Genomic DNA, 14,915 nt, shown 5'->3' on the forward strand with positions numbered 1-14,915 from the left:
GATTGATGAGATGATTGTGGGCGGTGAAGTGAAGGCCTGATTGAGTGAACGACTAAGAGGGCAAATGAGTGGGCTGTGTGTGTGTGTCACATGACCCTAGAGCAGAGCTAGGAAATCTGCTAATGGATATCAAGGTCACTAATTCATTCACACAACTGTGCTTTGTACTATGCCAAACTAGATATTTACGCTGTAGTGTGTCTATGAGAGAGAGTGTTGTATAAATGTGTGTTTGTGTGCGTGTTTGTGTGCGTGTGCGTGTGTGCATGTGCTTGCGCAATATATGGCATATGCTACTCACTCATGCTAGCATGCACACACACGGACCAGTCACACACACACACACACACACATACACACACACAATCTAACATGTTCACACAAACTGACACAGCTCAAGTGTTGTTAGGTGAGAAGACAGAATAGAAGAACTGTGAGTAATTTACACACGCCCTGACACCTAGAGATTGTGAGCATGAGAGTGAGTGAGTGAGTGAGTGAGTGAGTGAGTGAGTGAGTGAGTGAGTGAGTGAGTGAGTGAGTGAGTGAGTGAGTGAGTGAGTGAGTGTGTGTGTGTGTGTGTGTGTGTGTGTGTGTGTGTGAGTGAGTGAGTGAGAGGTCAGTCATGAGTTTTAGAAATAAAAAAGGAAATAAAAAGAAAGCATGAGTATGCAAAAGTAGTGTTTGAATACCTGCTACTGTGTGTGTTTTTGTCTTCCATACTTTGATTCTGGACAGTTGGCCATTATGCCAGTGAAACGTTCACTCTGGCATCAACCAGTCTTCACTGAGAGGTTCACAAATGACTGTGTATCTGTGTGTATGTATCTGTTTGTGTGTGTGTGTGTGTGTGTGTGTGTATGTATCTGTTTGTGTGTGTGGGTTTGTGTGTGTGTATTTAGGCCCTTATGAAATGTGTCAATGCAAGAAATAGCATCTTCTCTCATTTACATCTTCTCATATTCCTCTTTCTCTCACCCTCTCTCTTTCTTTCTCTCTATTTCTCTCTCTCTCTCTTATTCTCACCCACCCTCCCTCTCTCCCCCTCTCTCTCTCTTTCTCTCACCCCCCGTCTCTATCACCCCCCCCCCCTGTCTCGCCCTCTCTCTCTGTAATTGTTCTGTCATGCCTCATCTCTTTCTTGTCCATTGATTTACTGAGAGCTGATGAAGCGAAATGAAGCCTGGAGCTCCAGGGCTCTTTCGAGGGGAGCCCAGAGCCCTGGCTGCCCACATCAGGCCCTCCCTGACTGGGCTTACAGCTCAGGGCTCTAGGCTCAGGGCCTCATCTGATTCTGAAGCAAACACAAAACCAGTATGAACCTGGCCAGCAGATAGAGGGACGGAAAGACAGGGAGACAAACATACAGGCAGACAGACACAGAGATCCATATAAGCATATGTACAAATGCAGACAAGGAGACAGTACGTTAGGCAGACAGACAGACAGACAGACAGACAGGCATATTGAGTGACAGTGGGGTTGTGAAACAAAGGGACAAACAAGCTGGCAGGATGGCAGTGTTTCAGACAAAGAGACGATCAGAGACCCTGAGTCTGGCATTCTGATAGAGAGACTCGCATAGGCAGATTGGCAGAGAGATAAAAGGGAGCTTTTTGGAGGCTCCAGAAAGCCGTGGTCATCGACCAGCACACACACATTTACCTGTATGCGCACACACACACACACACACACACACACACACACACACACACACTTCCCTCAGAACCCCGAGCAGAGTGTGTCTGGTCACTATTGTACATACTCAGCTCTGTGCCCGTCTGCTCAGTGCCTGGCCTGTGGGAGTTTAATTCAGTCTCCATAACCTCATTATAGGCTACGTAAGGGATAATGTGTAGTCCGCCGGTCAGGAAAGAAATATAAATCCCGAAAGGACGGCCAGAACCCTGACCCTGCTTGCCTAAACAATAAAAAAAAACATTCCTCCAAAATATCTCTTTTTAAGTGATTTTGTTGCCCGAGAATTTTTTTTTTCTTCTATTCATGCAAATAGAACTTTAAATATGCAGGTGTTGCGTAGCAACGTATTACTCACTGACTTTAAGTGACACTGAATTTCTGAGCCTACCACTTTTCATTGCTGTATAGTTATTAACTTATTTTTCTGCTTTGGCGATACTGTAATATATTACAGTCATGCTAATAAAGGCCTATTGAAATGGAGTGAGAAATAGAGGTAAAGATGGAGAGAGAGAGAGACAGTAGAGGGAAGAGGGTGAAGGTGGCAAAAAAAGGTTGAGAATTTCACCAGAGAAAGAGAGTGAAGATGGGGGTCCATTAAGACAGCTAGAAACAGAGTGAAGCTGCGCAGAGACGGGGCATGGGGTCCCTTTAGGCCGGTAGAAAGTGATTCCTGCTGCTGAAGTTGATGCTTCCAGCTCCAGCAGCCATCACTTAGCTGCTACTTAAACACATTAAACATAACCAGAATTCACATGTGTGCATATATGCACATATATGAGTGTGTGTCTGTGTGTGTGTCTGTGTGTGTGTGTGTGTGTCTGTGTGTGTGTCTGTGTGTGTGTCTGTGTGTGTGTATGTGTGTGTGTATGTGTGTGTGTGTATGTGTGAAGCCCTTTTATTTCTGTTTACTCTCCTCCCTCCAGTCCTCTCCATCAGTGAATGCCACGACAGCAGGAATAATTAAAGCTGCGTCATCCCCATCCCTGCAGTCCTGAAAAACCTCCAGCCAGCTTAGAAGAGCTCCACTCAGCTCTGTGTGTGTGTGTGTGTGTGTTGGAGGGGGGGGGGGGGGTAGCACCAGAGAAGCAGAACCTCACACACCAGGCAGATTACCTCAGTGATATGAGAGGATAAGGAGGAGACTCAGAGATGCTTTTCTGTTCATATCAGGTCACGGTAGTGTGAGTGTATGTGTGTGTGTGTGTGTAGGAAAGTGTCTCCGAAGCTAATGTGTTGATGGGGGATAAAATATGGTCTTGTATGTTTTTCTATAGATGCGTATATCTCTCTCAGTATATCTGAGATATTGACCTGGGTATGAATGTGAGAGTCAGGAAATAGTGCATCAGTAGCCTGGGTGCAGGTCTGTAGGGATGTGTGTGTGCGGATCTCTCTGGAGGTCTGCATGAAGCCTTGTGCGTGCTTTATGCTTGTTTCTAGGTTTACATGTATGTCTGTGTGTGTGTGTGTGTCTGTGTGTGTGCCATCCTCCCTTAGGGTCTCACCACAGTAAGCTGCTTTTCGGAGCTGAGCGATCGAGGGATGATGGGATGAAAGGCTGAATGATGGATGGATGGATGGATGGTTGGATGGGTGGATGGGTGGCATAGTTTCTGGACTAAGCTGTTATGTAACTATTCCCACCAGAGAGGGGGGGGGGGAGAGGAGAGGAGAGAGAAAAGGGGCGAGAGAGGGAGGATAAGCAGGAGAGAGAGAGATTGGGGGAGAGAGACAGGGGATGAGAGAGAGAGGGGAGGAGAAAGAGAGGAGGAGAATATTATTTAATGCCATAGCTCTTTATAAAAAAAAATATACAACTATAAATATACAAGGACACGTAAAATAGCTACATTTGAAATGGACGGCATGGTTAAAGGAAGGGCTTTTGAAGGTCACTGCACGCCTCACTGTGTGACCTTTGAGCTCATTATTATGCCTTGGTTCTCCCCATCTCACTTCCTCTGTTTTTTTTCCCATCTTTTTTGCTTTGTCTGTCTGGTCTGTCTCCCTGTCTCCCTCACGCTCCCTCCCTCTCTCTCTCCTCTCTCTCTCTCTCTCTCCCTCCCCCATTTCTCTGTCTGTCCCTCGCTCCTTTACACTCTCTCCCTCTGCCTCACCCTCTCTCCCGCTCTCGCTCTCTCCCTCCCTCCCTCTCTATCCCTCACTCCTTTGCTCTCTCTCTCCCCCTCCCGCCCTCTCCCTGTTTCCCCCCCCCCTCTCTCTCTCCTCCTCCTCTCTCTCCCTCCCTCCTTCTCTCCCTCTCTCTCCCTCTCTCCAGGCTCCTCTCCTCTCCAGCATGTCTTTACAGGGGCATGAGAGGACTTGTCAGGAATGTCTCTGTTGTCCGCAGCCATACTCCTGCTCTTCTCCTATCTCCCTCTCTCTCTCCCTCTTTTTCTCCCTCTCTCTCTCCCTCCCTTCCCCTCTCTCTCTGTCACTCTTTCTGTCTTTTGTTTTAGTTTTCTCTCTACCTCAACCCCCCCCCCCCCTGCCTCCATCCCTCTTCTCTCTGCCTCACATTGGCTATCAGTGCACGGTACAGAGAAAGAGAGAGGGTATCGAATCAACTTCCTTGTATGTTTTGATACGGCTGTTTTCATCTGTGTAGTGGCATTCAATGCATACTGAACATTTGCCATGAACCCCTCTTTCAAAGACATACACGCGCATGCACCCACATGCACACACACGCGCACACACGCGCACACACACACACACACACACACACACACACACACACACACACAAATGCATGTCCACATCTAATCTACAGAATCCCTTTCGGCGTGTGGTTTAGTGGGGGGGGGGGGGGGGGTGCAAGTGTGTGTATGGGTGTGCAAGTGTGTGTGTGTGTACTTGCACATGTTAGTGCCTGCATGCATGCATATTTAAATTCCATTCTCTCCTGAGCTCTCAGGGTGATGTATCTAACTCTGGCAGGCGGCAATTGAGTCTGCTTCCCCATGAATATCAAAAACATAGAAATAGCACTAGGACACCAAACACGCGAATACACAGTTTCTCCACAGAAAGGGAAATTCGAACACACACACACACACACACACACACACACGCACACAGACTGCTCCGTGTATACGCAACTCACTGTACAAATTTTCACACCCCTAATGTGGTTTGTCTTTAACCAGACCAGGCTACACCAAGCCTGCACTGTTTGCTCATGATAAGACTGTGTGTGTGTGTGTGTGTGTGTGTGTGTGTGTGGGGGGGGGGGGGGTGCGTGTGTGTGAGAGCTTTTAGACAAGAATTAAAGGAAGTAAAGGAAATAAAATTAACAACTGCAACTAATAAAGGGAACAGAAGAACAAAATGAAAAGTAATGTATGAAGAAATGGAGTAAAAAAACAATAATTCAATTAAATGCAATAACATTTTATTTATATAGCGCCAAAATAAAAAAATTGTCTCAAGGGGCTTTTGCAAAAAAAACACCATAAAAGACCAACAAGTTAAAATTAAGAATAGACTGAACCATAAAACCTCAGACTGAACTAAAAGTATGTTTCAGTCTAGACTTAAAAGGGAAATTAGTCTTGGTATCACTGGCATAGCATTGGTCGGAAATCCAAGGCTTCATGTATATCTGTGCAAGTGGTGATAAATGCAGTGAGAACAGAAGGGGACCAAAAAGAGAACCCTGTGGAACTCCACACAAGAGGGGGGCAACATTTGAGAGGACACCCTCGGTATTTACCACAAAGGTCAGATCAGATAAATGAGAGGCAAACCACTGAAGTGCTTTTCGCGATGCAAAGGCAGCAGTCAGATCTAAGAGGACAGCCCTTTGAGTTAGCAGTGAGCAGCAGATCATTTGTAAGTCAAGTCATTTTGGTAAAATTGGAAACTTAGAGATAAGTCAAAAATTAGAGGGGGAATCAGTATCCATGTTGGCCTTTTTTTGCAAAGGCATTGAAGGCATTTTTACCCACAACATGAAACACTTCTTGTTACAATCTGTAGGGCATGTTGTGGGTTTCATGTGAAGCAGGATAGTGACATCAAAATGATCCTGAGTGGAAGAGATAATACATATTATGACAACCAGTGGCTGAAACTAATATTATTGATCTTATCCCGTACATTTTTGCTACAAAACAATTTAAAAAAAATCATTGATGGAGAGTGAAGAAGAAGTTGTGCAACTGGCAGAAGGGTTAAGAAAATGATTAACAGTGTTAAACAGTACCCTCGGCCTATGGAGGTTTTGTGACACAATATCTGATAGGTAGTAATTTCTGGCTTTTCTGATAGCATTCTGACTGTCACGTCTGATATAGTATGTGCATGTGCATGTTGTTGTGTGTGTTTCAATCTTTTTCATTCACGTGGCATGGCATATCACGCACATTCTCTCTGTCCTCATCCACACACAAACACACACACACACATACACCTTACTTGAGAGACTTTAGCTCAAACCTAAAGTACTGAACATGATACTGCAGCCGTATGCTGTTACTTTCAATGATAAAAAGAGAGAGAGAAAGACAGAGAGAGAGAGCGAGAGAGTGCTGATGAAAGGCAGAGAACGTCACCACAGAACAGGAAAAAGGGGCAGGGCGCAAAAGGAGAGGAAGACTTGTGTTTCACAGTACAAAGGAACATCAGTGTGCTCAAGGCATCGTGAGGAAACAATACCGGTAAATACCGCTTTCATAGCTCCCAGCTAGAGATATGGAACTGCACACATGCATGCACATACACACACACACAGATATAGGCAAGTCATTTATCGTTGAAAAGTTTTCCATTGCTTGTGGGTGTTGTCGACATAATCTTTTGCTTGCAAATGAATAGCAGCGCACTCATACACACACACACACACACACACACACAGACTAGGCCAAGCCAGATCTTTCTCACTGTGGACTCATATTAAACCCAGAATTGCTTCCTCTCCTCCCTTTGTCACATTTATTTACCAGCAGGTGCATCTCCACCCCCAGCCATTCTTCCTTCAACTATTTCTCTTTTCATTTGTTCCTGGATCATTTTATATCTATCTTTTCTTGCTTTTCTTTTTCTGATTCCACCTCTGTAGCCCGTGGTGCTCCACGCAGAGGAAGACATATTTTTCCATCCAGTTAGTGACTAAACGGCCTAAGAGGCCTCATCAGAAGCTCTCGGCCAGAAGGCCAAGACAAGGAGATCCTGAATAAAAGCTTTTTATCTGAAGTGCCGAACCAATTTTCACCCAATTACCCCACTGGAGAGGGAATTGTGTGTGTGTGTGTGTGTTTGTGTGTGTAGGTGTGTGTGTGTGTGTGTGTAGGTGTGTGTGTGTGTGTAGGGGTGTGTGTGTGTGTGTGTGTGTGTGTGTGTGTGTGTGTGTGTGTGTGTGTGTGTGTGTGTGTGTGTGTGTGTGTGTGTGTGTGTGTGTGTGTGTGTGTGTGTGTGTGCGTGTAGATTGGCTCCCAGTTGCAGGGAAAGTGCTGGTATCGATAGATGAGGGTCATAAGTGGGTGTATGAGTGGTCTGGTGCCCTACCTTTTTTTTATCTGTGTGTTTTTTTATTTAGCAAATTTGTATATGTGTGTGTCCTGTGTGTGTGTGTGTGTGTGCGCATGTCTGGGGAGTGATGTAAGAGTCTTCGGCTGGTCTGTGAAAACAAGGCAGGGCTACATCTGGCATTACTTCAGGTCCATGCCCTCTCAGCCATGCTGATGTGTACACACACACACACACACAACCATGCAACACACTATGTGGACACATGCACACCCATTGCAGGTGAAATTGAGAGGGAGTACTTGGGATAGGGGCGTGCATTACTGTTTCAGATGTGAAAGGGGAAGTGAACCACCCAAGAGAGAAATGCAGACATAGCACACACACACAAACAGATACACACACAGACAAGCGCAGTCTCACACACATATACATGCATTTGTTACTGATATCCCCAAACTCATGGGAGTAACAATCAAAGCACTTCTATTCAGGAGAGCAGTCCAGCCATCAGTGTGTGTGCTTGGCCACAGACTGGACTGTTGCACTGTGCAGAGAGCAAAACATCCTAGCATTCTCTATTAATTCACAAATATTCACGTCTATCGAGATTCATGATATTTATGAAGAAAATGCTCTCATAGACTCGACTATATAGTTTTTACGTAATAATGATAATAATAATGCACATCATGCAAGTGCATCAGTGACTGCTTTTGTTCTTGTCGCGCTGATGTCAGCTGTCTTTGGGCGAACTCTTCCGAAGAGACATTAGTCCCGTTTACTCAGTGGACAACGGCGTGGCTTAGGAGGATTTTGATATGACGTGTAATGAAGTGATGTCATTTATGCATAGGCCCAAAACATAAAACTGAAGTATTATGTTGAAACGTCTCATTATGTATTGGGTATTGAAGTCACTGGCAACGGATTTTATCAGCGAATGCGAGGCGACACTATAATAAATAGCCTAATAGCCTATTTATTACTGAGGTGAAATGATACAGCCGTATTTCCTCGGTGCGTAGACTATAATGGCCAGAGTCCTGCCGTGAACTGCTTGGTTAGATTAGGAGCGCTATCTTTTTAAATGAGGAGAGCGGAGGGGTGTGTTCAGCGAGCGGCAGATGTCCCGGGGGACCGAACGCTTCCGTCGGTGCAGAGAGCATAGGGGCAGGCTGCGGACACCAATTCCCAGAGTCTCAAAAATAGACGGAAAACAGCCACTGGATTTGGGTGAAAAAGCGAAGGAATGCCCCTCACATTTGAGTCGTCTGTCTTCAGGACGCCGCGTTTGGCTCGATGGCGCGATGTTTCACCGCTTTGGTAAAGCGTAAGTTATTATTTTACCATCTCTTTCCCGCGTTGTATGTTAGCTGACCCGTTTGAATGTATTTGTCCAGGAGGGGAGCACGTCATCTTTGGCTTTTCCGCCTCAGTGGTATCGGTTAGGCTACTTTACACTAGCAATTGTAGGATTCGGAAATGTTATGTTTTTCCTGTTGGCCGAAACGCTTTTGCAATAAATCTCTGAAAACTCTGTAGCCCAGGATTTTAGTACTGGCCAAAAAAAGCCACCGATGATTGCTAAGCGGGTACATGGGTTTACACACGACCGAAACTATTTTAGACAGCTGTCTCGTTTTAGGCAGCAAGCTTTGGAAGTTGGCTGCTGAGAGGACTGGACGTGTTTTAACACGCAGGCAGCTCTCAAGAGGAGAGAGACGGAGAGGAAGAAGGGTAGAAATACGTTTCAGCGCAATGAACTGTCTGGATCATCCACGCATGTGGGGCGCCCTGAGATGCTTAGCCTATGTCTAGTCTTTGGTCGAACAAGGATGGACAGGGTCCCGATTTCGCACTGCGTTGCTCGCTTTACTGGCACCCGTGCAGTGTCCTACTTTCTATTTTTCAGCCCGTTCTGTCAGTTCTGCCGTTGACTGTCAGACTGTGTTTATGACTTGGACCTTAACCCAGTCCAGCCAGCCATACTTCATTTGGCCGGAATTCCTCCTGATCTAATGTGGTACTGCAGCGGGATAAATATGCCACTGTTTCCCGTGTTCACCGCGTGGACTCTCCCGACTTCCTATATCCCGACTGAAGTTCTGGCAGTGTCTATGGGACTTGCTGTTAAGGTTGTAAAGGACTTTGTCCATTTGTGTGTCTCAATGGACACACTTGTGTTTGCCAAGTGCTTTGGATAGCCACACGTTGTCTTCAAAAAAGCAATAGGCTATAAGCGTTTTCTAGAGTGGCCAATATGTCAATGTCCCCCTTTAGAGGATTGCCAACATGTTTCACTTGATGCGGACACGGAGTGTAATTTAGGTGGCGTCGTTGTGTTTTTGAAAGACAGGCTGAACGTTGTTTCTACTAACTGAAACACGCTGGGCTCCGCACTAATGCACCTTAGTCATTGCTAAAAATGATATGCGGAAAAGTAGTAGAATCCTTCTTCGAACTCCATTCAACATTTTTGAAACGACATAAGTATCCCAAAGGGATTGTTCATCCAGGAGTTCTCTGAATGTGATTTCTATATTATTGTAATAGAAAGCTTGACAGGTCCTCCCTTGATTTCTCTGTCAATCGGAGAAGCCGCACTTGTGGACCACAACCTATCCGAGGGGGCTCTTTATGTAACGGCAGCCTGTAGAAAAAGACATCCCTTCCTCCTAATTAATTTATATTGGCCTCAGCACAGTGTAAAGGGAATGGTTCATTGTGAAGAACTAAAATTATGTAATGTGTCTGCCTTGCTTTAACCCTCTATCTCTGTAACAGCACACACACACACACACACACACACACACACACACACACACCACACACATATTCAAAGCTCTGTGTGAATTACAATGATGTCAATATTTAAATCATTGTGAAGGCTTTCATCTTTCCACACTGGTGCAGCATGGTGACCTGAGTAGTTGACAGATTATTGATCCACTGATGCCCTGGTCTGATCAGTGACTGAGTCAAATGGCATAGATGCAGTATCGGGATTATGTTCCTGAGGAGGGAGGGAGCTACCCATCCCGCAGGGCTGAACCTCTCACCACGCACACACACACACACACATACACACACACACATACACGCACGCACACACACACGCACACACACATACGCACACACATATACATGCACACACACACACACACACACACACACACACTTAATACACATACACACACACATACACACACATACACACACTTGACAGAAGGAGAAAGAAAGAAGGGAAAGAGAGGGTGGTGAAGATAGAGGTTCACCCCTGCAGGATCAGTAGCTATTGTGTGTGACGTGTGTTTGTGTGTGTGTGTGTGTGTGTGTGTGGTGAGAGGTTCACCCTGCAGGATGGGTAGCTGTCGTGGCTGATATGTGAGTGTATGAGAAAGAGATGCCTGTGAGATGTGGCCTCACAGCAAGAAGAGGTGTGTGTCACTTCCTCTCCCACGTGTGTGTGTGTGCTTGTGTGTGTGTGTGTGTGTGAATGTGTGCACGCTTGTGTGCTTATGTGTTTGAATGTGTGCACGCTTGTGTGTGTGTGTGTGTGTGTGTGCGCTTGTGTGTTTGTCTGAGTGGCTGAGTGTTAACGTGTGCGTGTGTGTTTGTGAGAGTGTATGAGTGAGTGCGAATGCATGTTTATGAGTGTGTGTGTGTGTATGTGTGTGTGTGAAAGAAACAGAGAGAGCTCTCTCCTAATCCCCTCCTGCTCTCTTCAGTCCATAGCACTCTATATCTATAGCTTTATCTATACGTTGATTTATATCTTCATCTATATCTTTATCTATGTCTTTATCTGTTTCACTTTCTTCCTCTTGACTTCCTGTCTCTTCTCCTGTCTCCCTTCTTTTGTGTCTCTGCCTCATAGATGTGATCCTTTGGTTTCCAACCTCTCTCTCTCTCCGCCACCTTTCCCCATCTCTTTTTCTATTCATTTTTTCTTCATCCCTCTTCCTCCTACTCTCTCTTCCCCTTTGCCCTCTGTTCATGTCTGACCTAATGACCTTCAGCCCCAATGTGACCCCCCCATACTGACATCATTAATGATTCTCCTTTCTCCCTGCTGTGTGTCCCTTCTCTCTGTCCCTCTGTGTGTGTGTGTGTGTTTGTGTGTGTGTGTGTGTGTGTGTGTGTGTGTGTGTGTGTGTGTGTGTGTGTGTGTGTGTGTGTGTGTGTGACTATGAGGTAATGCCTGTGTGGTTAAATGTGGTGTTTTATCTGTTGGTGTATTTGATTATATTTTGGTAGCTGTATTTGATGATGATGATGATGATGATGATGTGATATGTATATGTGTGTTTGATTAATATTGATTTCTCTGTGTGTATGTGTATTAGTACAGTTGTACTCATTAGCGCATCTGTTAGTTCGACCTGGCCAGTTCAAGGTCAAACCTCTGCTGCTGGGAAAGTTCCAGTGTCCTGCTGTGCGAGTGTGTGTGTGTGTGTGTGCGTGTGTGTGTGTGTCTGAGTGTCTCTTTATAAACTCAGCCTCCCGCTGTGCTCATCTGGCCATAGGGACAGTCCTTGACTTCCATGCCCAGCAGAGTGCTCTATGACTGGGGCGCTCCCCGTCCCACCCTCCTGTAACTCTCCCCCTCCATCTCCCTGCAGCTGGGTCAGACATAACATTTAATGCCAGTGGTGTATGCTTATACTCAGACAAAATGGTTTAATATAACATGAAGTGTGTGTGTGTTCGTGTGTGTGTGTGAGTAGAATTACTGTTTACAGTATGTTATTCCCTGCTGGGACCTTGTCTTGCTTGTTGCGGTGCTATGGATGTGTCACTATGTCTAAGTGTGGTTCTCTGTGGAGGTCATAATATTGTGAGAATGGCAAATGCTCTTTATGGCTCTCCAATCCTAGAAGAGCTGCCTGAAAGCAGCTGAGAGAGACTGGCTTCTGATTGGCTGGCAGTGGCTGTGGTTCTGGTCTGTGATTGGGCAAGGTGGAGATTTGTCCGTGCCGTCAGGTGTGCCAGTGGGACACAGCCAGTGGCATGGGCAGTCAACTCTGTTACCATGGAAACACCCACACACATACACACACCTTTGTTGTCTATGGTGGTCTATTTGGGGATGGAGCTTTGGAGTGGAGGGATTGCATTTGCTGTGTGTGTGTGTGTGTGTGTGTGTGTGTGTGTGTGTGTGTGTGTGTGTGTGTGTGTGTGTGTGTGTGTGTGTGTGTGTGTGTGTGTGTGTGTGTGTGTGTGTGTGTGTGTGTGTGTGTGTGTGTGTGTGTGTGTGTAAAACTGAGAGCTGATGCAATGATGACCTGGCACTGAACAGCTGTATGTGTTGTGCCCTCAGGCAGCAGTGGCAGCAGGCCCTGCCCACATTTCCCAGCATGCATGGCACTTTCAAAGCTACTCGCCTCTGTTTAAGCAGCAGCAGAACCTCTCTTAGCCTGCATACATTTCCCAGCATTGAAAGGCGCTTACAGGGTTACTGTCTGTCTCTGTTTAAACAGCAATAGGGTCACGATTAATGTACATACATTTCCCAGCACTCACTCAGCAGTCCTCGTTTCCCCCTTATCCCTGTTTCCACCAGTGCAAAGAACCCAGGGAATGAAGAAGCTTCTAGATTCTACATTCAGGAATGATCTCTTAACATATTTTGCTATTTGTGTATGTTGGCAGTGGCCTTTCTACAATCCCGGCTGAAAATGGAGTAGGAAGAGGATGTTTATCTTTTCAGTGTTTGTTTGTGTGTAAAGGGCAGAAATAGCCAGTGTTAGAGTGTTCTCGCGCTCAAATGACTTAAAAGCTAATAGGCTCCTTGAATTTAACTGCAACTTCAGAAAAAGCGTGGACGCACATGCTAGTTTTAAGGTTTGATATTTCATATCATAGTTTGTCCGATTATTGAATGCTTTTAAAATAGCGATAGACATCAGTTGCGTAGCCGAAGTAAGATTAACCCACAACGTCAACATTAGCCCCCCTTCAGTAGGCCCCTGCCTTCACACATGCTGGAGCTCACGTGTGACCCTCCCAGATAATCTGTACCGTCAAATGTGGATAGTTCTGTAATTGTAAATGTCACATGCTAACGCTAACGCTAACACTCAAAATCATTACCTCATCTTCCTGCCTTTGTTTTGAAACCGCCTTTAGATGGATTCAAAGAAGAGCTCAGCAGGTGTGGTACATTCAAATAATTATTTGAATTTCTTTTCACACCTAAAAAAGGCATGTTAAAAGCATTCAAATATCAGCCTGAAATATCGGTTATCAACCTCTTTTCATCAGAGATAGTCATTGTCTATCGCCCTGAAACATAATATAACACATATTGGTCGACCCCTACCTCTGGGCATGTTTGTTTTTTCGTCTTCACACCCTTTCATCTGTTCTTTGTTCATCCTTCGACCCAGTCCTGGTCCTGGAGGGCACTAATGGAACCAGTCCTGGTCCTGAAGGGACACTAATGGATTCAGGTTTTCAGGGGTCCCCCCTGCAGGCCACTTCTTTTAAGACCTGGTCTGTAATTGGGACACGTTAAGTGAACCGCTAAATTCGGCAGAACCTTGGACACGGACAGGAGAAAGAGCGGCTAGTCATTATCATACAATCAGCAGCGATGCATTCTGGGATAGGCAGGGAGCCTTGGGCGATTGATGGGGGGGGGGGGGGGGGGGGGTCATCTGCAGTATTGGAGTGTCTGTGGCCTGTTCTGTCATGTGCAGTGTTTTCTTCAAAATGGTTTGAGCGGAAAGGATGTGAGTGAGTGTGTCTGTGTCTGTGTGCGTGAGAGAGAGAATGTGTGTGAAAGGCAAGCCTGAATATGTATTGAGGTGTGTGTGTGTGTGCGTCTGTGTGTCTGTGTCAGTGCTTGCATACATGCTCTGTTCTGGGATGACATTATTGTTTTGCACAATGCTCTTTCTCTCTCTTTGCCTGATGGTCTCTCTCTCTCTCACACACACACACACACACACACACACACACACACACACACACTGCAACATGGCCCAAATCGCTCAGCATGTGAACAGGCGTTGTCATATGCCTCCTTTAACTCTCCCATGCAGCCTTTGAAAAAACACATTTTCGAACACGCACACACTCCTGGCACACACTCTCTCTCACACACACACACACACACACACACACACACACACACACACACACACACACACACACACACACACACTTGCTGACAGTGGGACAACTAATCTAATGTTGAAATTGACAAGAACCTGCCCGACACACACACACACACACACACAGACACAGAAAGAGCTTCTCAGCATCACAGCATGGCAGCAGTAAATAAGCACTCAGTTTGGGACGCCGTGACAGTTGTTTTAACCATCCCAAGGGCCTCATTAACCATAGTAAATATGAGGAGAGAAACACACACACGCACGCATGCACACACACACACACACACAAAAATACGTGGCATTGCTGAAATGGAAGCAGAGTTTAGTATGTTTGAAGTCTCACACACACACATACCAATAGCCGCATACACACACCCACACACACAAACAGATACCATCTGCTTGTATTTTAAAACAGAGTGACAGTTAGGTTCAGTGCAGTCTTGTCTGCCAAGGTGAAATGTGGGTGGATGGGTGGACTCATCACTGGCGTTCTAATTATTGTGTGTGTGTGTGTGTGTGTGTGTGTGTGTGAAAGCACATATTTCAGTGTTGTGCGTTTCTGTGCCTGTTCATGAGAGGGATTTAGGTGTGTGTGCATGTGTATGTGCTTATGTT

General features: G+C 45.7%; 1 protein-coding gene across 7 annotated transcripts in view; it reads left to right on the top strand.

Annotated features, from left to right (window-relative positions):
• dab2ipb (DAB2 interacting protein b) overlaps positions 1-14,915 on the top strand; it is a 165,329-nt gene that overhangs the window by 93,153 nt on the left and 57,261 nt on the right. The window contains exon 1 of one of the 7 annotated variants that reach the window (XM_031578065.2): positions 7,950-8,506. The exons of 5 other annotated variants lie outside the window; for them this stretch is intronic. In XM_031578065.2, the coding sequence (XP_031433925.1) occupies positions 8,301-8,506 (206 nt within the window). In that variant the 5' untranslated portion in view covers positions 7,950-8,300. Of the gene's footprint in view, positions 1-7,949; positions 8,507-14,915 lie in introns of those variants that run through there. One more of the 7 variants, XM_031578068.2, reaches the window with a different exon arrangement.

This window comes from Clupea harengus, chromosome 12 (assembly GCF_900700415.2).
Source record: "Clupea harengus chromosome 12, Ch_v2.0.2, whole genome shotgun sequence".
NCBI lineage: Eukaryota > Metazoa > Chordata > Actinopteri > Clupeiformes > Clupeidae > Clupea > Clupea harengus.